At 34.8% G+C, this 26,000-nt stretch overlaps 1 protein-coding gene across 1 annotated transcript in view; it reads left to right on the plus strand.

Annotated features, from left to right (window-relative positions):
• The window catches only part of Trdn (triadin), a 398,410-nt gene that overhangs the window by 159,795 nt on the left and 212,615 nt on the right, over positions 1-26,000 (plus strand). Inside the window, exons 11-12 of the mRNA XM_029532915.1 lie at positions 7,920-7,985; positions 8,937-8,993. Of these exons, the coding sequence (XP_029388775.1) occupies positions 7,920-7,985; positions 8,937-8,993 (123 nt within the window). The remainder of the gene's footprint in view (positions 1-7,919; positions 7,986-8,936; positions 8,994-26,000) is intronic.

Genomic DNA, 26,000 nt, shown 5'->3' on the forward strand with positions numbered 1-26,000 from the left:
AAAAAAAAAAAAAAAAAAAAAAAAAAAGGTATGTTGATCAGTTTTTGCCAATATGAAACAAACTAGAGTCCCTTAGAAAATGAAACCTCAAGTGAGGAATGTTTTTTCCCATCAGATGGACCATACCTGTGCCAAATGTCTTTGACTAATAATTTATGCTTGCAGGTCTAGGCTGTGGTTAGTACATAGAGTCATGGGACATATAAGAAAACAAGCTAAGAAAGGTGTCATGAATAAGCTAGTAAGCAGCATTTCTCCCATGTTATCTTCTTGAGGTCTAGACTCTAGGTTCCTGAGTTCAGTTCCCACCCTGACTTATATGAGGATAAACTGTGACCTGAAAGCTATAGAAAGTAATAAATTATTTTCTCCTTAAATCAATTTTGGTTAGTGTTTGATCATGGAAACCAAACAAAATAAAAACAAAAACACTCCCATAGGACAGATGGTTTTTATAAAAAAGTGAATATAATTTTCTAGCCATTTCTTCCTGTAGAATTCAGATTTAAAACTTTTGGGCTAACAAATTTTACTCATAAAACTTATGAGGAAAGAAATGTATCCTTTTAATGTTCTTATTGGCACGTACAATAAAAAATAAGGCATGTGTTTGCTATTTGTATTAGCTTAATATAAATGCTTTCTTCTGTTACATAAACTGGTGGTAAATGACTTTATTTTTCCTTGATGATCAAGGAGAAAAGTGGCACTACCTTTGAAATTATTTCTGTTCTTGGCAAATAGAATAAAGAAGCTTGGAGCTGTTTACACAGTGAAAAATACAGGACATTTAAGATAAGGGGGAATGTTTGACACTACTCAAATAAATCTTATGTCCAGAGGGTAAAGATATAAATCTATAATCCTACTTTAGTATACATACATTATATGAGATGTTAAGGTTTATGTAGCTTATAAATTAAAATGGAGTTGAACTTGACATACTAAGACATAGTACAACATGAAAATTTGAGTTCTTACAATAGGCTTTCAATTTTCCACTTTAAGAAGTAATATCCATTATGTGAATTTTTTAAAAATTGAAAGGATTCAATTACAAACTAGTCTTATAAATATGACCAACATACTGGTATAGTTTGGTAATTCTAAAGTCATATCTTATTGGAAATAATGATTGAGTCTCTTTTTGAGTAAATCAAATCCAAATTTCTCAGGGCTCTATTGATAAAACTGACAATATTTGTGAATTTTGACTTTGAATTATAACCAAGTTTAACCCTAAATAGCAACACATTATTGATGAGAAGGAAAAACTCAAATTTTTAATGCATCTCGGTGTTCTTGAGATTTCAAACACAATGAAGGACATTCATAGTCCACTTGCAATTACAGAAAAATATAGAAGAGCACATAAGAAAATGCAGAAAAAGTAATCTCATTTAGATGACATGATGGTGAAAATGAAACACTGTTAGGAAAATATCTTGTGTTTATTTTTCATTATCCAACAAAAGAACAAAACAGCATCAATATTTAGAACACATCTTGTGGAAGTAATGACTCTGCATAAAATCTAAACTTTTTAAAAAGAGAATCTCAGAATAACAGCATTATGAAGCAAATAAAAAGGAACTAACATACTTTATAGTGTTGCTTGATAAGATAAATGCACTTGTACTGGCAGCTATGTGTTTTGGAACGAATCAAACAAATTTTAATTGAGCATTGTCCTTCTGATATTTAAAATCCATAGTGGGAATGTAAAACTTAGGGTCTCACTTTCCATGCCCTCCAACCCATTTCTTTTACTGACTCATATTTTTTCTACAAACAAACAAACAAATGTGGAAACTTTCATTCTTATAATTATAACACATCCAATATTATTATAATCAGTTATTTAAAAGCTCTCTCTAATTTTAAAATGTTTAGGAAATACCTTTTTATTTTAAACATTAAATTTTTAAAGATATTTTGTGAACTAAACTATTTGAAATTATTCTTCCCCTTGAATTTTTTATTAAAATTTCAGCTATAGAAAACAAATTTTTTATTATGTCAAAGACTTTTCATTGAGATAGAACAAAAATACAAGTTAGATGATAAATACTTTTTCTCTTTGCCTCAGCAAGTGTACAAAGCAATGAAAATTTTCACTTTCCATGTTACAAGGCACAAAAGGCAGTTGATTCTCATCTTTAGATTCGTATCTGTACTCTTTCGTTTAAATAAATTTTGAAAGTCATGAAAGCTTTCTTGAGTCCAAGTATATGATAATGTACACAAGATCATCTATTTATTTCCCTTAATGGAGTTTCATGTCATCTCCGGGTTATATTGATTCTAATCAAAACTACATTTTTACTTTTCATAAAACAGCTAATTAATTGAGACTCCTTTATTTCAATACTTTGGAGGCTCAAAGAAGATGTATGTCATGATATCATGAACAAAATAGGGTATGTACTCCATGAGAATTAGAGCTCCCTGCTTGTAGATTGAACACACAATACATCACTGGACATCTTCAGTTCTGCAGAGGTGTGAATTGTAAGGCTTGAAATATTCAGGCTGTGGCAAGGCTCCACATAGCACCTAGCCTCAGGTTAAAGTTTCCTTTTTTACTCAGTCTTTCTGGGCTGAGCCTCTGACCTTTTCTCTCAAAGGCCTTAATGTCATGGTGAACTTTCTCTTCTCAATTTGATTCTCACATCAGGAGTCAAAGCTTTTAAAAGATTCCTGATCCTTACAACTCGTTTAGCATAAGACTAAATGAAGTTTTGTTGACTTCAGTGACTAAATTGCATAGCTAAAAGTCTCTGAGTAGTCACTGGAAACTGTTAAGGAATTACAGCTTGGTAGTTAATTGTTAACAGCTAATAATGAGAACTGATTTCCCTGGATAACTCAGCCATCACTAAAGGAAACTGAAGGCAAAATAATGGATTAGGATTCTAAAAAACCAGCCTACTTATGGCAGAGAAGCAAAGCCCTCAACAGAAAGACCCTTGCTGTCACAGTAACAATTGCATTGCAAAGTAATGGCTCTCATTATGTTGCGTAATGTTTCTTTCATTGAAAAGCCCCAGATAAAATTTAGAGGAAATTTTATTGGTGAACAATAACAACAACAAAAGAACCTTTTTACTGATTTTTCTCCTAAAGTTTCCTTATCATTTCATCACATAATCCAGTGGAGCATTTGACACCACCAAGCAGCAAAGAACTTATTGGCTTATTGTACTTTTGTAGTCTCCTATGTTACTGTGAGAAGAAAAATTCTTAGACTAAGCAACACTATTTCACCAGATGTGCTACAGTAGAACTCTTCCCCTGAGTATTTCACTCTCCCTGCCTTCACTATTTCTCTGATTTCTACATATCTAGCATGTTCCTGTTTCAGAGTCTTGGCAGGAATGTTCCTTTTTGTGAAGATAGCCAAAGTTTTTTCTATAGGTTTCTTAATATTACCTATTATGAATGACTTACCCATGTCTAACCTTAATAAAAACAAACAATACTGTCTTCCACCTTCTAATTCCCTAATCTGCTAAAACAAGTGTTATACTCCAGTTTGGCTGTCAAATTGATGCATGTTGGAAGAGTTACCTTCAGTTAAAGAATTGCCTAGTGAAATGTCTGTGAGACTTTTTTTTTTTTTTTTTTTTTTTTTTTTTTGGTTACTGATTGATATAAAAGAACCCAACAAAATGTGAATGGTACAATCCCTAGGCAGGTGGGCCTGAATTTTGTAAAACGAAAACAGGTGAACATGAACTTGGAAGCAAATTAAGAAGTAGTTCCCCAGTAGTCCATACTTAAGTTCCTACCTTATATTCTCTCAATGCTGGATTATAACTTGTAAGGTAAATAAACCCTTCCCTCTCCTAAGTTGTATTTACATGTGGCTTTATCTCAGGAATATCAACACAAACTAGGATACTATGTTTTTTTTTTTAAAATTATTTCTAATCGACTTCAGTGTCTAACATTATATATACATGTACATCTTAAGCACATGAAGTGGATCTTTCTCTTATTTTAAATCTTTGTAAAATAAAGAGTACATTATGGCTATTTACAACTCTAAAGATTTTTGAAGTAATCTATTCCTAATAAAAGTGGTTATTATGTGAAAGATCATATAAATTCCATTTGGATTGAGGAATGAAATAGTGGTACATTTAAATACATTCCAGTCATTTCCCTAAAACTTATGGTTGAAGACAGAAGGGCTACCATTTTCTCAACAGTTGCATCAGAGAATGAGCAATTATTGACATTTTCTTTTCGTTATCTACACAGTATGGGGTAAGAATGTATCAGACTGAATTCTGTTCTTGACCTTATCAGGTTTGTGATGTTGGACATCTGTTTCGACACATTAAATTTCAGTTCCTCTCTCTATAAATGGTAGCTAACAAACCAAAACATCAAGAAGTTGTTCTTCATTGTAACACAGCTGTGTTGTAAGCAGATCTGCCTCTACGCGTACACATTTTTTCTTGAGGATTTTCAAGAAAACTTATTCTAGACACACATTCCTTAGCTGCAAAGAGGTAAGTAATTTTCACTTATGGAAATCAGTAGAACTCACACCTAGAAAAATACTAAAGATAATATGTACTTACATTTTTATTATTTGCCAAATGTAGTAAATGCTGTACTTTTAATAACTACTTTGTTCCAGACACTTTAGTCTAGTTATCTCTATACCTCACAGAAAAAAAATAAGTAAAAATAAAATTGGTACAGCTTGTTAGCTACCTAATTTAGTATGTCAAAACAGATGTCTAACATTGTCCACCTACAAAAGATCAGGAAAAAAATTTATACTAAGGATGCCCATGCATTGTTTCTTATCCCACACTCTATAGATAACAATGGGAAGGTTTAATAATAATCGTATAATTGGCATCATCTTTTTTTCCAAGGTCATGACATGAGGTGGGTTGCAGGCCAATTTCTACCACCCCAAAGAAACAAGGTGTCAGTGAAGTGGAATGTTGGAATGTGGTGTCATGGAACAACTGGGACCTGATTTGACTGGCAACAAAAATACACTAACCCTGGCCCCATAGAAATGAAAAGCATTCCTCTGCTATGTAGAGTTAGCATAAGCTCCATAGTAAGAAGATTTGGAGACAACAAAACATAAGGCACAATTAGAACTACTTGCATTTGTTTCTTAGTTTTTCTGAAAACAGAGTTTTATAGAGCCTTACAACTATAATTAACTGTTATGTGCTTTCTGGTTTTGAGAAGTCATATAAAAAATTAAAGGAAAGAAAAAAGCACAGTGTAAGAGCTTAGGAAGTAAAAAGTTTAAATCTTCTAACTTCTCTTTCATTTGATATTATTTAATGCAGAAGCTAATAACATTTTTCTTGGGTCAGAGCTTCAGGTTTTAGCAAATATTCCTTCACAAAAAAGCCATCATTTTCAGACTTTGTACAATTTTGTCAGAGAATGACAATGTGCTGATAAGTCCAGCTGCTACACACATGTTTAATTGCTAACTGATTGAATCCAATATCATTAAAGACTCTAACCCTTCTCTAAGTGTTGCAAACAAAACAGCAAGCACATTAGAAGACAAAGCTACTGAAATGTCTAAGTGAATGCACAGTCACATGAGAAGAGAATTGTTGAACATTAAGGGAGAAAGTTTCCAAGTAAGGAGAGTTTTCATAAAAGAAACATGAGTTATTTATATATCTGAGTAAGGCATAATTAAATTCCTATGTCATTTATAAATGAGAATTTAATTTCTTTGCTACTGATCACCTAAAGAACACAGAGAACATTGCTGCAAAAACACAAAATCTTTAAAGGCTGATGCTTTAAATGAAATTCTCTATGAATATGGTAAATCCCATAATGACAGCTTAAAGTCCTAATTCATAAAAACATTATTATTAAAGAACATTATTTATACCTACTTTTTGTGGACTTCTGCTCTTATTCCTGATTCTCACTGTGTATGGCTATAATCTCATGCAGAGTGTATAATGGAAACATTAATTCAATCTGAAATTGGCAAGAATACTGTATTGCCATTATAAAACCCCAGCTATATTAAGTCAAAGCATGGGATTCATTGCACAAGAATATTCTCTTTTAAAAACTTGAAAAGAAGGACTTACATCTCATAGCCTCAAGTATCTATTTTAACTGTGAAGTTCAATGTGCCATTAACTAATTGGCCCAGATTTTCCGATGAAATATTTATTCCTCTGCAGTAGGAAACTTAGATTCAGATACTAACTTATAATTATATAGCAACTGTGGCATTATAAGTATGGCCTTAGAAATATTTCCAAGTACTCATATGTAGTTCGGCCCCTTTCTGATTCATGATACCAGATGATGGAGTTTCGCAAAAGCCTTTCCAATGACCTGGCATTTTTGTTTACTTAGAAAGATGGAAAATGTCCTGTTACATATAATTTCTCCCAGTAAGCTAAATGAATATATTAATACTCTAAAATATCTTTATTTAATTTTAAAATATATTTTTGCTTAGACCTAAACCTTGTAGAAAAGAACAAAGTGAATTTCAGTAGTCTAACCTCTGACTCTGGAATGATAAAATTTTACTTTCTGGACTTTCTCCTTCAGACTGAGCAAGCTGCAGACACATTTAGACAAAGTGAGAACATGTCTCCTTACAGTGCTAGATTTTCTCAGGGAGTAATAGAAAGGGGCTGTTTATAAATTATACTTCTAGCACAAAAAGAAAGTGTTAGATTTAATCTTGTACATAAAAAAGCTCTATACCTAAGGGGATGAATTAATTCCTGTATTTAATTAGATCCAGTTCTTAGTAGACAGCTTAAGCATTCACATTAGAATTTCACATTGGATATTCTCAGCATGGTAAAAAAAAAAAAATCTCACAATAGTTCTAGCAAATGAAAAACATAGAGGGCATCAGTCTGGAAAAGTGACAAATGGCAAAGAAAAAGGTATTTCAAATATAGAATAAATATTTCTATGAATTGAAGATAAAAGTTTCTAACGATGAAAATTCATATTACTGATTCAGGCCAAAAATCACTGACTATTCTATTTAAACTATTAGATATAAGCACTTGCTTTTATTATTCTAAATGACTAGACTTACCAGAAAAATGCCCATGGAGTCCAAGCTTATGGCTAGGCAGCACCTGACCATCTTTCTTGGCCCTAGTTGTACCATGACATGCTCAGATATCTGAAAGAGGCATCCTCCAGGAAACTTCATGGAGCCATACATGATTTTGCATAGCATTCAGACATACTACAACCTTGGTATACCCAAGAACTCTACTTCATAAAACTGTTCAGAAAGGGTATTGAAGGTAACATTCCTGCCACACTGCCACATGAATGTCACCAGGTCCAAATATCTGTTGACAAGAGCCAGAGCTAAAAAAGAAAAAAAATCAACTCAAAATAGAATGGTGTAGCACAGTAGTTCTCAACCTTGCTAGTGCTGTGACCTTTTATAGCAGTTGCTCTTGTTGTGGCAACCACCAACCATAAAATTACTTTCGTTACTACTTCATAACTGTACTTGCTACTATTATGAATTATAATGTAAATCTCTACATTTTTCTGATGGCCGTAGGTGACCCCTGTGAAAGGGTCATTCAGTACTCCAAATGGGTTACAACCTGTAGGCTGACAACTTCTGGTCTGGGCTAACACATTATTTGTAATAAAATAGTCATGTCTACTTTTAATATTGTTTGTAAGAAACTTACCCAGAACTGAGCAAGACACTGTACAAAGTTCCTGATAGCACTATCCATCTTTGAGAGGGCTACCGTTATTTTTTAAATGGGGAAAAGGTGGTATTAACCACAAGGTTGCCCAGGACAGAACCCACTCAGCAGTATTCCTTTCTGTCAACTGGCTTCATCCTTACTGTCTTTCCATAATAGGCATATTTGCAATTTCTTCTCCAGAAAAAGAAAAAGAAAAAGAAGAAGAGAAGAAGAAAATGGAGAAGAAAGTTACTTCTGATACAAAAAAGAAAGGTAAGGATTAGAAAATCTATCTAACACCTAAATCAAAGAGTCCTAATTGATAGTGGTGCTGGGGAAGCAACTGTTTTCTAGAAAGGGATTCATTTGTTTGATTGTCACTGTTAGTGAAAATACTCAGAATTTTTAAATGTTCCAAATTGTATTTGAAGGAAACATGTAAAATCCTTTATTTCTGTCTTCATTTTAAAATGGAATTCATCTGTTTAGCTCGGGCTGATCATGAGTCTCATGCCTCAGAAACATGAAATTTCAAGGCTGTGCCATGTTATCTGGCATCTTAACATTTGTTAAAATACTACTGTGATATTCTTCTGCATTTTGCAGTATACATACATAAATATATACATAGAAAGAGATAAAGTAAGAGAGAGTGGGGTGTAGGTATGTGGAGTGTAGGTATACATGTGACTAATAAAGATTATTGTTTAGTTTATTCAATTTCATTAAAACTATGAAGATATCAAATTATTTCATACTGTGAGAAGAATACATGGAATAGTTTGCTATACCATTCTCATTCTTATTCCTCTCTTGACATTTGTTTGTTCATATTAATCTGCTATTACCAAGATGTGTTCAGAAATTTCAAAATTCCAAATAAATATCTGTGACCCAAACCAGAGGGAACACTCAGTTCATTACTTTTAATATATTTGAGTTTATTCAGTAATTGTACAGCAATTGTACTGCATTTAATATCTCTACCTTTGTTAAAGATTTGTTTTCCTTATCAAATTATATCCCTTTATAGATACACAGGACTCCTTAGCTTTCAGTGTGTTTAGAAGGCTCTAGTATAGAATCCACTTATTTAGGATTTTGGCTTAGACTTACAGTGTTCTTGGCAAAGTAAATTGGCCACTATAATGGTAGTCATTTGTTCTCTGAAACATATAAGAATGAATTAGTTTGAGGCTTATAACATTCTTATTTTATCTGCAGAAAAAGGAGAAGTCAAAAAGAAAAGTGAGGAAACTACCATTGATGGGAAAGGCAAAGGTACTGTTCTTTTCTTTGCTTCCCCCTGTCACCTTTCAAGATTTAGTTCATGAATAATATTAGTCCATCAATATGCAGCTTGCATATCGGTATTCACATCTATCCATGTGTAGCATACCAAAACAAAAGTGTACACGAAGAACATTATTCAAGGCTATTTGTGATATGGCTAAGTCTTTAGGTAGAACTATTTCCAATTTTTTCTGGATCTGAAAGATTGATTTCCAAAGTTGTTTTCCCAACTTGAGTTGGGTCAGCAGTGGAGGAGTATTCCTCTTTCTCCACATCCTCACCAGCATCTGCTGTCACCTGTGTTTTCTGATCTTAGTCATTCTGATTGGTGTGAGGTGGAATTTAAGGGTCGTTTTGATTTGCATTTTCCTGGTGACAAAGGATTTTGAGCGTTTCTTAGCCATTTGAGATTCTTCAGTTAAGAATTCTCTGTTTAGCTCTGTACCCTATTTTAATAGGGTTATTTGATTCTTGAGTTCCTTGTATATTTTGGATATTAGCCCTCTATCAGATGTAGAGTTGGTAAAGATCTTTTCTCAATCCGTGGGTTACCGTTTTGTCCTATTGACAGTATCCTTTGCCTTGTAGAAGCTTTTCAATTTTATGAGGTCGCATTTGACAATCGTTGATTTTAGAGTATGAGCCATTGGTGTTCTGTTCAGGAAATGTAGAGACCACCTTCAGTAGATAGGCATGGCCACCAGCTGAGGGATGGGGCCGCCTACCCATCTCAAAGTTTTTAAGCCATAAATGTTCTTGTCCAAAAGAAAGACAGGGACAAAAAAATGGAGCAGAGTCTGAAGAAATGGCCATCCGGGGACCTCCCCACCTGGGGATCCATCTTGTCTGCAGACAATAAACCCAGACACTATTGCTGTTGCCAAGCTTGCTGACAGGAACCTGGTGTGGCTGTTCCCTGGAAGTTTCTGCCTGAACTAACCAATACAGATGAGGATGCTTAGAGCCACCCATCAGACTGAGCTCAGGGATCACAGTATGGGAGAGGTAGGGAAGGAATAAAGGAGCAGAGGGGGATTGCAACACCATAGGAAGAAAAATGTCCACTGGCAGACCACCCAGGGATCCTTGGGACTAGACAACCAACAAAGGAGTGTACAGGGAGGGCTCTATGCCTCCAGATACATATGTAGCCGAGGATGGACTTGCCTGACGTTAATGGGAGGGGAGGCCCTTGTTCCTGCGGAGGTTTGATACTCCAGTGTAGGGGGATGCTAGAATGATGGGTCAGGAGTAAATGGGTAGGTTGGGGAGCACACTCATTGAGGAAAATGGGAGGGAGGACAGACGTGATGTGGGTATGTGTATGTAGTTATAACCCAGAAGGGGGATATCATTTGAGATGTAAACAAATCAAATGATTAATTAAAAAAAAAAAAAGAAATTGATGATTCAACTGTTGCACAGCTTAGATTTCTGCATTTAGTTTTGATTTTATGGTATACAAATGTAAGCACTGGTTTCTATTCATATAGGACATACATATGCATGGAAAGTTGTCACTTCAAGTATTACAGTTCAGGGACAAATATTTCATCCTAAGTATTTCTTCTACTCATGAGCGATGGTTGAAATTCTGCTTAGGGCTACTCCATTCTGGTGAGTTATGTAGTAACTGTACTCCATTAAAATGCAAACACCCCAAGGACCTGTCTATTCAATGGGATAAAAACCAAATTCTTCTCAGTTGTTAATGTAAGTTAATGAGATATCCAGATCCTCTTGTGATTAGTAAACTGAACTCAACTCTCTGAAAGTTTATACAATTGATAGGTTTAAGTGAGGAGGCAGCCAAAGAGAGGTCCAAGGTGGGACATAGGCAGGGAGGGCAGGCTGCACAGGATGGCATTAGTAAAGTCCTTCTGTTCTCAGGGAGAAATAGGAATAATAGTTTATGTGGATGGAGTCTAAAAAGGAGATCATAGTATTGACTAAGTAATGACTACTGTGAATGGAAAATAGAAATGATGGTATTTTTCCTACTGGGCTATAAACAGGGTGAAAAATATCACGCCCAGGGTTGCATATGGCTTACAAGACAAGCAGAATGGATGGCAGAGGTTCAGTGAGTCGGAGAGTTTTGTCCATGAAATTTTAGACAAAACGCGAAGGTGCAGGATCTGGCAAGTTTGTGTGTGTGTGTTTTGTGTGTGTGTGTGTGTGTGTGTGTGTGTGTGTGTGTGTGTGTGTGTGTATGTATTTCTGTCTGTCTGTATTCTGTCTCTATATATCTGTCAGTCTCTTTTTCTGTTTCTAGTTGTTTCTATTTGCCTTTCTGTCTCTTCATCTGTTTCTGTCTCTGCCAGTATCTCTGTTCTTCTGTGTCTGTCTCTGTCAATCTCTGTCTCTCTGTCTCTGTCTCTGTCTCTCTGTCTCTGTCTCTGTCTCTGTCTCTGTCTCTCTCTCTCTCTCTCTCTCTCTCTCTCTGTGTGTGTGTATGTGTGTTTGTGTATGTGTGTATGTGTGTATTATTGCTTCACTTTGTGTGTCATCTCTTGATTTAGTTAAACTTTGGGGCTGAAGACTGAAATACATGTATATACAATGATTCATGGGAAAATCTTAAACTCTGTGGTATGAAGACCTATGACTTTAGTTCCTCTTTTACATAAAGGTGAAGTTCTCCATTATTGAGAGCAACTGTCTACGGCAATTTCTCTTTCTGCAAGCCAAGGACCAAACTAAACCACTGCTGAACCAAATTAAGGGACTGCTGAACAGAAGCACATTTGCACTATTGAAACCATTTTCCTGTTGAAGGCTTTCATTTATTTTGATCACATAAGATATCATTGAGTCTTATAAATTAATCTAACTTTGATGGAAACATGTACTTTTTGATATTGTGTTTAAAAACACTTAACATTCAATTTTTATGGTGTGTGTGTGTGTGTGTGTGTGTGTGTGTGTGTGTGTGTGTATGCATGTATGTTCACACAGGGATAACTTGATTACTTTCTAAATGAATATTTCTTCTTACAATAGGATAATACTTTCAAATTTTTCAGGATTTGAATACAATTTTGAAACATTCCATGCTTCTTATTACACTCGAAATGCAATAGGACTAATGAAAACGTAAAGTATAACTTGAACTGTTAAGTAGCTGTCTTTCTGCTTTTCTTCCAGCTATGATGAACATCTGACATAAAGAAAGGGGAGGTTTTGTTTTGCCTTATATGTTTAGAGGTTTCAATACATCATGGCCTGAGGCCAGATTAGAACTGTGTAACCCACTAAAATCAGGAAGCACTGAGATAAGATGAATGTGGTAGCTATCCTTCTTTTTTATTCTATCCTTTCCCTGCCTGCAGGAAAGTGTCACAGCAAATTTTCCTTTCTTAGTTAATCCTTTCTGGAAATACTATAACAGAAACACTAACATGCTTATTAATCTCTCAGGTGCTTCTCAGACTAATTAAGTTGAAAATCCACCTTAATTTTAAATACTTATGCCATTTATTTCTGTAAAGCAATGAATATAACAGTTGTAGCTACAAAGAGTAGTATGTTAAGAAGACAGAAGCCAATGATAATTGGCACCACCAAAATGTTTGCTTGAGAGGGTCTCCATGTAGCTTCTGGGAACCTGCCCACCTGGGGAGAAGAGGATAGGGGATTGAGAGGACTAACAGAGGAAAAGGATGAGGAAGCCATGATGGACCAGAACCATGTGGCCAGGAGAAGCCACACGTAGCAAGAGATCTTAGACTATTGTTAGATCTGTCTAATCTAGGCATATAGCATATAATTATTATAAGTGGATAGTTTTTTTTGGATGTGTGCTTATTGTGGTTGGTAATTCCTTCAATAGGAACTAACCTAGGCTGTCAGCTGTAGTAATGCATTTAATTTTGATTGTCAAATTCAATGAAAATAGATGTCAGTATCAAAAGCTGAATACTTTATATGCAAAAAGTAAACAATAGGCTATCTTTCCTACCTGATTATACTACAGAAAAAAAAGGGGGGGCAACATTTTTTGAAATAATGAATGTAAAACTAAAAACATCCTTAAGCTAAAATGCATCTGATAGAATAAAAGCATCGGAGGGGTCTAAGTAGGGCATATCAATGGTATGTCCCACAGTTAGTCTTATTATCAAGGATTAAGTCATTCTATTGCTGCAGTTGCATTTTATTTACTAAATACTTTACAATGCATTCTTAGAGCCAAAGTTATTTTAGATAACAGGCCTAAAATTTGATGTTGAAGGCCACAATTTAATGATGTATTTACAGATGGCTACTTTTTAATAGTTTTGCTGCAGAGACAAATAAATTGAAAATGCTGATAATAGTTATCCTTTGAAGCGATAACATTTTAAGTTTGCTGTATTAAATTTTAATCTTGTGTAATGGAATATCACTATGTTTCCTTTTGAAAATATAGTCTGTATTAAAATGAAAAATAAAAGACTGAAGCCAGCCTTAGACACCTACTGAATACATGATTATTATATTTTACTAAATATAAATTAATTAAATTAACTTTTACATGTCTCACAAGTTTATTTAATATATAGTATGTATTATGTAATATAATATATAACTATAATAATTTATTTGTACTGCACTTTACTTTTCTTTTACTAAAAAAAAGTCCAAGGTATAAATTCTGTGGACTTTACTAGTTGTCTGTGTGTTGGCAGAAAATGCAAGCAGTGGCTCCTATGATACTATTCTCAGCTTAACGTTTGTTAATAGTTGAGCCTCAGAATTTGAATATCTACCTTAGTAGATACTTTATATTACATATTGAAAAATCTCCCTCAAAGTTGTGTATAATAAAAACAAATCGAGATGTATTTCAATGGTTAAACAATACATTTTTGTTCAACAAAGCAAAAATATAAGAAAAAAATCCAGCCAACACAGGAAATGAAGACTAACCAAACCTTGTCCTGAACTTTGGGTGGGTGTTATTACTCATCGGCACCACTCTGCGTGTTCAAACATAAGATATTCCACAAGTGAACTATACTGCACAGGGTTGTCTGGAGGAGGTGAAGATTTTGAATTGAGAAATTGTTACTGAGTCGTGAAACAGCAAGCCCAAAACAACTGCAATCAGAACAATGTTCTCTTAACTACTATTGCCCAGGCTAGAGAAAGTGAGAAAGACAGAGATGCATTAATGTTCTCATTTGCTGAGACATTCATCTCTTTTGTGGGTCTGTTTCTGATTATTAGTTTCATGTATATGGTTAGTGAGATACAGTAAATCTCTAATATTAAGTATAGCTGCAAATGAGCTCATAATTTGCTTTAGAAATTCAATTTTCCCCACATCTTAGAAGAGTAGAATGCAAGTAAAAGAGAATGGCCAAGAGATCCATAATAATGACACTTTCAGGAATAATGGAGGAGATAAAGTTCATATAGAGCCAAGGACACTTCCAATTTCTAGACAAGGACCAGAATCTAAGTCCCTGTCCTGATATGGTTTCTGAAGATCTGAATTGTAGGTCTTCTGATAGCAACCATATATTAGTCTTTTCTCTCCCAAATTGTAACTGATAACTGAGTCCATGAACATGATGAAATATGGTAATTTAAGTGCTCACAGGACAGATTTTAATGCTGCTTATATTACTCTTTACTTAAACATTGTCTCACAAAATCAATAATGAATATCACAGAAAATGTGGAAATAGAGTATACTTAATTTCATGTTTATAGGTGGGTTCTTAAGAGGAAGGAAGAGGGCAGAGTGCCCATGTAACAAGAGCAGTTTCCAAGAAGTGAATGGTTGGGGTTGGAGACTGACTGAGCAAGAACACTTGTTCTTGCTGAGGATTAGAGTTCAGTTTATAGCACCCATATGGTGACTTACTACCATCAATATCTCCATGGAACTTGACACCGTTATTTTTGATTCATAAGGGCATATAGTAAGCATGCAGTGTACATGCATACATGCAGACAGAGCACTCATACACATTAAATAAATGAACAGACCTGACTACCTCTAGTGGTTAGTAAGCCTTTTCTGGTTTGATGTATCAGATGTGACCTGGTCAGTGTGATTGGCCTGTCCCTTAGGTGTCTATGCACCTTCCCAATCCAAGTACTGCACTAAAGTTTCATTCATACCTTTATGCATAGCTTCTAGGTAATTCTGCTTTTTGCTTTCTTAAAGAAGAAATTTATCAAGAAACCAGACTGCCTAGTTTTTCTAACATTTGTCTAGGATAGAACCAAGGGCATTGCTAGGATAGAACCTTTGTCATTTGGCCAAGGACTTTGATCAAAGTCTCTGTCCCTAACAGTCCAAATGATTTCTATTTCCTAGTCTCATTATTCAGTCCACTTGTTTCTGGTGGACTACTTTTGGGGTATTAAGTTATAAACATTTTGAGGCTAAATGTATTGCTATTTCCTAGAATTGTAAGTCTATAAGTTATGAAAATAAGTTTGATAAAATAACTGATTGATGTTAGTGGTATAGAGTGATATACAGATTTTGAATTATCTGACAGAAATTGAAATTGGAAGAAGAACCCAAAGACCTTATTAATATTTTTGAAGCAAGTTATAATATAATAGCATAAACAAATTAATTATGTCATACAGAACTGCTTTCTTAAAGAGATTATTGGCATGTACAGGTGGGTAAGCAGAACTAGGATCCAACCCAGTGGACCTTAAGCTTTGATAGAATGCATAGTTAAGTGGCACAAGTTTATTAGTTCAACTTAGAGTGAGGATGGTGAAGGAACAAAGTTGGGGGTGATGGTTGAAAATAATTGATGGGGTGTAGAGACATTAAAATAGATGGAGTTGTTAGATCAGGGCCCTCTAAGAGTGAATTGATTTTACATATTCATTGTATGTATTTTATGTATTTTATTTATTTTATGTATTTATTTATTTATTTATTTATTTATCTATTTATTTATTTATATGGTTGTGAGGATTAGATCCAGGGCCATATTCATGTATAAATTTATTGTCAACCATGGAACCATATCCTGAGAGACATTTATATTGGTATCTGAGGCTTCAAACTGATCAAGCCATTCATATGTGCATCAATAAATGATGTATGACTATGACATTTGTATATGATCTGTTTATATGAACAGTCAAAATACTCAGATGCATATATGGGTTTTTTAATTTATTAATAGTGTAATGTAAGTTTCTGAATAACATTTTTCAATGTATTAATCTTAATCAATTATATTTATGTATTGGAGATAGATAAGAATATCTAAAATAATGGTGTCAAAGAAAGGGATCTAGAATTAAGACCTAGATATTCCAGTCTTTGAAGAAATACCAAAGAAGACTGAAAATCCTACATATATGTACTCTTTATACAAACATATATTATAGTAATAATATTTAAACTTATTCTTATTTGAATGTTATGATATTGCTACACCCACTCCAGTGAAGTCTGCTTGACAAGCCAAAAGGCCTGAAGGCAGTCACAAGGTGAGGAGTTTCAAGGAAACTATGCCTCCTGGAACCTTGGCATTCCCATAGTCTGTATACTCAAACCCTGTCCTGGCTTTAGTCTGGTGTATGAATCCATGTGCTCTCTTTCAGTATTGTTTTATTATAAGTGCCTTTAAGAATTGATTTTTGACATATAGCTAAGCCTCCACCAGTGTTCCAATGGTTCCTAGAAAATCCTTGAAGCCAAGGTTGAGCTTGGAATTCAGTAAGAATGTTATCTATTCAGTTACATTCAAATTCACTTCTAGTAGAGATAGTGAAAATAATCAGGCATTACAAAGAGCAGAGCTAGAAAACCTCAGGGCTAGTCTCCATAGTAATTACTTAGGACAGTAGCTGAGTCATACCCAAACACAGGAATATACAATGACCTACCAAATAGGTGGGTTGTCCATGAAAGAGTTAGTGGAAGAGAATTCCCCTGATACAGGTTTCTTTACTAGGCCCAGAGAAATAGCATAATCAGGTATTTACTAAAGAACCCCTGGTGGTGGGTTTAACAGTAGATTAGCATTGCATCAGAGCATTCACTTGGCTCCATTTTAAGCAATAAACTTGGCCTGGTCCCCCGCCATCTTTTGATGTATGCATTCCTTTTGTTTTGTGTCACTATAACTTGGCCGATGTGTTCACCTGGTTTTTTGTTTTTTTTTTTTTCCCTCCGGTATAAAAAGTCTGGTGTTCGTTTGGACAATACATTCAGATCCAGCACACTCTCTTGTGTCTGTGTCTGACTGTCAATTCTCGTCAACTCCATGCACATCTGCTGGAACCCCTGATTCCCATACATTGAGAGGGGCCAACTGGGCCCAGTCCGTGGCATGATATATCTAAAGTAAGAATTAAAGTAGCCATTTTATAAAGGGAAACCTATAGTGAAGAGTTAAGCTACATATGATCACAAATAGGAGCAAAGGCAGTAGGGAGTAAGTAATACAAAAATTTATTACTTTATTCAGCTATTTCTTGAAAGAGGTTATATTTTGATACAGAGGTCACATGATCTCAGAATAAAATTTATTACCTTTTTTGATTCCTCCTTTTTTGGTAAAGGTCCACATTACATTAAGCTAATCATAGGATTGGCCCCACCTTCCCTCTTGCTTAATCTTTTGGAGGAGAAAAGAATAGATTTTTGGAGAGAAGACATGGTTTGAGTCTCATTTTGGGCTCATTTCTAATATGACCATTGTGGTGATGTGAGTGGTCTTGATCCTATTGCAGGATGAGTACATGAACTTTGTCTTATATCTGGGCTGAAATCATGTCTGAGAGTTATTCTCTAAGGTAAAGTAGTAGGGTCAAAAGAAAATAGAGTAGTTTCTGGACTAGAAAACAAATACAGAAACTCTCTTAAAGAGGTTATTTCTATTTAAATGGAACATGGGTGATTTCTTTCGTTATTTGGCTTACAGGAAAAAAATAAGAGTTTTAGATGCCATGGCTCAAAATAGAATAATTTATTGTGACCTCCAAAATAAAATGAATTATGAGTATTGTGAATTTATGTCCTACATGTCATTATATTGACCATAAAAATGTAGATGTTTAATGTAAATAGGAGGAAACAGAGAGTTTACTAAAGCTATGTTGTTATCCCCCAATGAGCTGTCCTGTCTGTCTGAAGCCTTATTCTTTATTTTTCCCATCTAAGAGCATTCCAAGATGAGAGATAGAAGAAGATAGTTGATAAAGTTTTCCATTGTTTTAGACTTGGTCTTATGCTACAGCACAGGCTGGCCTTGAACTTACTGTAATCCTTCCTTAGCATCCTCACAGCCAGAACCAGTAAATCCTCTAAGTCAGAGACATGTGATATTTTGAAGTTTGAAACAGAGGACATTGAACATTTGAGGACATGGAGTATGTTACATTTCAGCTTACTCAGAATATTCTGCTAACTTTTTAAACATTAATCTGAATAAATGAAACTGATACCTAGATTTTACATCCACTCAAATAAGCTTTTAATCTTTGTTTTTATTGCAATAAATTTGGCATTTTGTATTAACTTTACTAGTAGATTGATTATAAAAATATAAAAATAGTTGTGGTAAAAATGGGTTCACACTTATCTAAATCAAAATCCAGCTATATCACTCTTGAACATATAACCATGCTACTGAGACACTTGCTCAACCATGTTCAGTGCTGCTGTATTCATAATAATTAGAAATTGGAAGCAATCTAGATGTTTATCAATGGACGAATGGATAAAGCAATGTGGTACATTTATACACTGAAATATTATTTAGCTGTTCAGAAATGAAATCATTAAATTCACAGGTAAATTAAAGAATCTAGAAAATTTCCTCCTGAGTGAGGTAACCTAGACCCAGAAATATCCAGGAAGACAAATCTGCTTCCTCATGCAGCAGCTGGGAACACACACAAACAACCCACAGCCAAACAATTTCTTAGAAATTGAGAGACCTTGGAACATTCACCCCTAAATGGGATGTCCTCACCAAATCACTCTGCTTAGGATCACAGAATTCTATAGAAGAGACTGAAAGAATATAAGACCCAGAGGGGGGAACACAGAGCCTTCTAAATATAACAGGACTGATGAGCATACAAACTCACAGAGACTGAGGTAGCATACAAAGGTCCAGTATGGGTCTGCCCCAGACTAGTGCAGCCAAAATTAGAAGCAGACACATGTGCTCATTCCTAATTCAGAAGATGTTTACAACTGATAACCTCTTACAGATGAAAAATTAGTTTTCTAAAAGGATGTCTCACTAGAGAAACAAACTACTCTTAAAAGTAGGCAAGCTTTAATGTGAGTGTGTGTGTGTGTGTATGTGCATATATATATGCACATATGCACATACCTCTAAATATGCATATATATATATATATATATATATATATATATATATATGCACCAAAGTCTCAGTGGCAAAACATGTATTTTCAATAAAAATAGTATACACATATACACATATAATATATTGCACATATTATATAATATTTTATATATATACAATATATTTTATATAATATATCACATGTTTTTATATATTACATAATATATATTTACAATAAAATGTTTTTTATATGTGCATATAAAAATCTTAGAGGTCATTTGCTTATATATCTTCTGGTTTTGAGATTTTTGTGGGATTCTTGTGTGGGCAAATATGTGTATCTCTGTATCTATATGTGTTTTTTGTGCCTTTTTTTGTTCTTTTTCTTCCATTTGTTTTGTCCTATCCAGATTTGTTTGTTTTTGTTTTGTCTCATTGTATTTTATTATTCCTTAGATTCCTGATTGTTTTTCCTAAGAAGAGACAGAAAGGGTGTGGATCTGGATGGTACTGGTGTTAGGGAGCAACATGCAGGATTTGGGAAGAGGAAACCATAAGAACAATACATTGTGTTAAAAAGTATTTTCAATAAAAAGAATGGATTCCAGGAAGTAAAGTCATGAAGAGTGTTCACAGTATACAACCTGAGTTCACTATCACTCCTGAGTGTGTACTCCAGCATAACATTGCTCTGAAACTCTGCAGAGCATACTTTATGTCTGACTAACCAAGGGCATTATGACACAATGTGCTGTGTTTGGAATAATGGCTAAGTGTCCTCAAAGTGAGAAATTGTCTTGATACATCTCAGTCAAGAAACCATAGTGACTAAAAGTTAATGCTTAGAAAAGTTTAGTAAATAGTTATGAAACCAAAAGGAAAAAAACCTACAAAAAGCAAAGATCTTAGATGGAAAAATTGTAGTTTGCTAAGTTTGACTATTTTAAGTATTTGTAGAAAACTTTCAGGGACATGTATATTTTTGTTATTAAGAGAAGTCTTAAGCCGGGCGGTGGTGGCACACGCATTTAATCCCAGCACTTGGGAGGCAGAGGCAGGTGGATTTCTGAGTTCGAGGTCAGCCCGGTCTATCTACAGAGAGAGTTCCAGGACAGCCAGGGCTACAACAAAATCCATTAGGACGAAAAGCACATAAAGTAATTGTTCACAAAGACCATCTTGGTACTGAAGTATTACATATTCAAGTTCTATGAATCAGAGGACAGAAACAAATGCATGGTAATAGGGACTGTGGTAAAGCTATCCACAGAATTAGCCCTTTCTTTCTTTTATTTAAATGTGTATCTATTTTTCATGCTTATGGGTGTTTTGCCTGCATGTATTAATGTATATTTACATAACTGATGTCCACAGAGGTCAGATGAAAGCATCAGATCCATTGGAACTGCATTTTCCGATGGTTGTGAGCTAACATGTAGAGGAGCTGGGTACTGAACCCAGGCCATCTGGACAAGGCACTAGTGCTTTTACCTGTTGAGCCATCTCTCCAGACCTCACAGCCTTATGTTTCTAAGTGTATGAATGTACACCAAATTTCTCTAGAATGGAAACTGCTGAGAAGTTACAAGTGAATTGTGTGCTGAACATAGGAGTAAATGCTATGTAATGAGTAGATCTGTGAGATGGTGCGACCTAATGATTCACTACTTTTTTTTATTGTATATTTTCTTTATTTACATTTCAAATGCTTTCCCCTTTCCCAGTTTCCCCCCACCTCCCGGATACCTCCTATCCCCTCCCCTCCTCTTTCTTCTATGAGGGTGTTCCCATTTCTAAAAAAGGACCTAAGCACCCACACTTTCATCTTCCTTCTTCTTGAGCTTCATGTGGTCTGTGAATTGTATCTTGGGTATTTTGAGCTTTTGGGCTAATATCCACTTATCAGTGAGTGCATACCATGTGTGTTCTATTGTGATTGGGTTACCTCACTCAGGATGATATTTTCTAGTTCCATCTATTTGCCTAAGAATTTCATGAATTGATTGTCTTTAATAACTGACTAGTACTCCATTGTGTAAATGTACCACATTTTCAGTTTCCATTCCTCTGTTGAGGAATATCTGGGTTCTTTCCAGCTTCTGGCTATTATAAATAAGGCTGCTATGAACATAGTGGAGTATGTGTACTTGTTATATGTTGGAGACTCTTTTGGGTATATGCCCAGGAGTGGTATAGCTGAGTCCTCAGGTAGTACTATGTCCAATTTTTTGAGGAACCATCAGACTGACTATCGTGGTGGTTGTACCAGCTTGCAATCCTACCAGCAATGAAGGAGTGTTCCTCTTTCTGCAAATCCTTGCCAGCATCTGCTGAGTTTTGATCTTAGCCCTTCTGATTGGTGTAAGGTGGGATCTGAGGGTCATTTTAATTTTCATTTCCCTGATCACTAAGGACTTTGTACATTTCTTTAATTGCTTCTCATCCTTTGGAATTTCCCTTTTCTGAATTCTGTTTAGTTCTATACTCCAGTTTTTTATTGGCTTGCTTTGTTTCTTGGTGCTTAGTTTCTTGAGTTATTTATATAATTTGAATATTAGCCCTCTATCGGATGTGGGGTTAATAAAGATTTTCTTTTTCCTAATCTGTAGGTTTCTGGTTTGTCCTGTTGACTATGTTCTTTGCTTTACAGAAGATTTTGAGTTTCATGACATCACATTTACCAATTCTTAATCTTAGATGCTAAGCTATTAGAGTTCTGTTTAGGAAATCCACCCCCCCCCCACACACACACACACATACCCCGTGCCAATGAGTTCAAGGCTTTTTCCCAATTTCTCTTCTATTACATTCAGTATATCTGGTTTTATATTGAAATCCTTGACCCACCTAGACTTTGTGCAGGATGACATATATGGATCTATTTTCATTTTTCTACACACAGAATGACAGACCATTTCTTTTTTCCACTGTCTATTTTTGGCTTCTTTGTCAAAGATCAACTGTCTCTAAGTCTGTGATTGTATTTCTGGGTCTTTAATTCTATTCTATTGATCAACGTGTCTGTCTTTATACCAATATCATGCAGTTTTTTTTTGTTTGTTTGTTTGTTTTTGTTGTTTTTTTGTTTTAATCACTATTGCTCTGTAGTATAGCTTGAGGTCAGGGATGGTGATTCCCCTAGAAGTTCTTTTATTGTTAAGAACTCTTTTCCCTATTCTGGGTTTTTTTGTTTTTCCAGATAGATTTGAGAATTGCTCTTTCCATATCTTTGAAGAATTGTGTTGGGAATTTGATGGGATTGCATTGAATCTGTAGATTGCTTTTGGTAAGATGGCCATTTTTACTATGTTAATTCTCCCAATCCATGAGCATGGGAGACCTCTTCATTTTCTGAGGTCTTCTTCAATTTCTTTGAGAGACCTGAAGTGCTTGTCATGAAGATCTTTTCACTTGTTTGGTTAGAGTTACCCCAAGATATTTTCTATTATTTGTGACTCTTCTGAAGTGTGTCATTTCTCTAATTTCTTTCTCAGCCAGTTTATCATTTGTATAATGGAAGACTACTGAATTATTTGATTTAATTTTATATCCAGCTAATTTGCTGAAGTTTTTAGCAGCTGAGGAATTTCTCTGGTAGAATTTCTGGGGTTTCTTATGTATTTCTTATGTCATGATAATATTATCATGACATCTGCAAATACCTCGACTTCTTCTTTGCCAATTTGTTTCCCTTGATCTCCTTTTATTGTTGTATTACTCTAGGTAAAACTTTGAGTACTATATTGAATAGATATGGGGAGAGTGGTTATTCTTGTCCCTAATAATAGTGGGATTGTTTCAAGTATCTCTCCGTTTAATTTGATATTGGCTGTTGGCTTGCACTAAATTGCTTTTATTATGTTTATGTATGGGTCTTGAATTCTGGATCTCTCCAATACTTTTAACATGAAGGGGTGTTGTATTTTGTCAAATGCATTTTCAGTATCTAATGAGACAATCATGCTTTTTTTTCTTTATATTTGTTCATATAGTAGATTAAGTTAATTGATTTTTGTACATTGAATGAACCTTGCATCCTGGGATGAAGCCTATTTGGTCATGTTGGATGATGGTTTTGATGTGTTCTTGGATTCAGTTTATGAGAATTTTATTGGGTAATTTTTTGCATCAATATTCATAAGGGCAATTAGTCTGGAGTTCCCTTGTTTGTTGAGTCCTGCTGTAGTTTGGGAATCAAAGTAATTGAGGCTTCAAAGAATAAATTAGGTAGTGTTCCTTCTGTTTGCTTTTTTTGTTTGTTTGTTTGTTTTTCCTTTTCTTTTCTTTTCTTTTCTTTCTTTTTTTTTTTTTTTTTTGAACAATTTGAGGAGTATTGGTTTGAAGGTCTGGTAGAATTCTGCTTTAGCTATCTGGCCCTGGGCTTTTTTTTTTTTTTTTTTTTTTTTGAACAATTTGAGGAGTATTGGTTTGAAGGTCTGGTAGAATTCTGCTTTAGCTATCTGGCCCTGGGCTTTTTTTTTTTTTTTTTTTTTTTTTTGGTTGGGAGGTTTTTAATGACTTCTTCTATTTTGTTAGGGTATATGGGCCTGTTTAGATAGTTTACCTGCTCTTTATTTAATTTTGGTATGTGGTATCTTTCTAGAAAACCACCCATTTCATCTAGATTTTCCAGTTTTATTGAATATAGGCTTTTGTCGTAGGTTCTGATGATATTGAGAGATATTATAGATTGTTAGTTCCTGTCATATTTGTTGTTGTAGGTGCCAATATGTGCATGTGGTTTTTCTCCTCTTGGCTTTGTTATGAGATGTTGCTAATATCTTATTTTTTCTTTGTGTTGGAGCTTTTCTTTTACAATTCTCTGTAGGGCTGGATTGGTAGATAGGTATTGTTTGAATTTGGATTAGTCCTGGAATATTTTGGTTTCTCCATCTATTTTGATTGAGAGTTTTGTTGGGTATAGTAGACTGGACTGACATTCGTTTCCCCTTAGAGTTTTCATGACCTCTGTCCAGGCTCTTCTTGCTTTTACTGTCTCTCTTGAGGATTCTGGTGTAGTTCTGATAGGTTGCCTTTTTATGTGATTTGGACTTATTCCCTTGCAGTTTTTAATATTCTTTGTTTGTTCTGTGCATTTAGTGTTTTGATTATTATGTGACAAGAGGATTTTCTTTTCTGTTCTAATCTATTTGGTGTTATATATGTTTCTTGTATGTTTATGACTCTCTCCTTTTTAAGTTGGAAAGTTTTTTCTATGATTTTGTTGAAACTGTTTTCAGGTCTATCTTGGCTCTCCTCTAATCCTATTATTCTTAGATTTGATATTTTTATGGTGTCCTGGATGTTTTAGGTTTGGAGATTTTTATGTTTTGAATTTTCTTTGACACTTGTGTCAATATCTTCTAAGGTATTGTCTACAACTGAGATTCTCTTGTATTCTGTTGTTGATAGTTGCATCTGTAACTCCTAACCTGTTTCTTAGGTTTTCCATTTCAAGGTTTGTCTCCATTTGTGTTTTCTTTATTGTTTCTACTTCCACTTTTAGTTCTTGGGACACATTGTTCAATTCCTTAATCTATTTGATTGTGTATTTCTGTATTTATTTAAGGGACTAATTTTTTCCTCTTTAAGTGTCTGTACCTGTTTACCCATGTTTTCCTGTATTTCTTTCAGTGTTTTATTTATATCCTCTTTAAAGTGCTCTATTATCTTCGTTAGATAGGAATTTGGGTGGTCAACTTGCTTCAACAACTTTGAGGTGTGTTGCTGTATCCAGGGCTTGCTGCGGTGGGAGAACCAGGTTCTGATGATGATGAAGTATATTGGATTCTGTTGCTTATGGTTTTGGGCTTGCTTCTTGACATCTGGTTATTCCTGGTGTTAGCTGTGTGTCTCTGTCTGGTGCCTGACTTTTGTGTTCCTGACCTCCTGTGAGACCTTTAGACTGTGGAGTCTTCAGAAGGGCAGACAAGCTGCTGATTTGTTGCCCTGGCTGAAGCAGATCTCCTGGCAGGCCATCAGACAGTTGGGTCATCAGAGGAGCAGTCAAGCTGTTGACCTTTGTGTAGCTGTTCTAGGAGGCCTTGAGACTGTGGGGTCTGTTGCCTTGCATGCAGCAGAACAGTTACCCTAAGTGCAGCAGACCTCCTGGAGGTCTTGATACTGTGGTGTCTTCAGAGGAGCAGACAAATTGTTACTCTGCCCTAGCAGAAGGCACTCACTGAAAAAGATAACTTTATTTTATTAATGACTCTTCTTTCTCTATATATCTTCCTTGGTGACCTCATATAATCTTGTGGGTTTAGTGCCATCTGTGTGACAATAAGTCACAAATATCTGTCACTAAATTTGAACTTTAACCTTATATAACCAACTGACTAGTCACCATCTCCATTTAAATGCCCATTCATCATCACTGTTCACAGAGTTTTAAATAAAACTTTTAAACATTTTCATTTGAATGGTGTCAACTATCAAAAGAATCTTTTCCTTTAATGAGTAGATTAACACTACATTTATCTAATTCCTAGATACAGGTCCAGTATTTTCACTTCATTAATACATTTCTTAAACCCTTTCAATTTCATCTTTGAAATATGCTGTGTACCAGATATCTTTTCGTGGCTGGTAAGAATCACCTCAGCTAGACACCTCTGTTATTTGACTCCACAGCCATGCTATACTTTTGCAATATCTACTCCTTAAAATTTCCAAATACAACAAAGTTATTTCAAAT

Source organism: Mus pahari, chromosome 21 (genome assembly GCF_900095145.1).
Source record: "Mus pahari chromosome 21, PAHARI_EIJ_v1.1, whole genome shotgun sequence".
NCBI classification, from domain to species: Eukaryota; Metazoa; Chordata; class Mammalia; order Rodentia; family Muridae; genus Mus; species Mus pahari.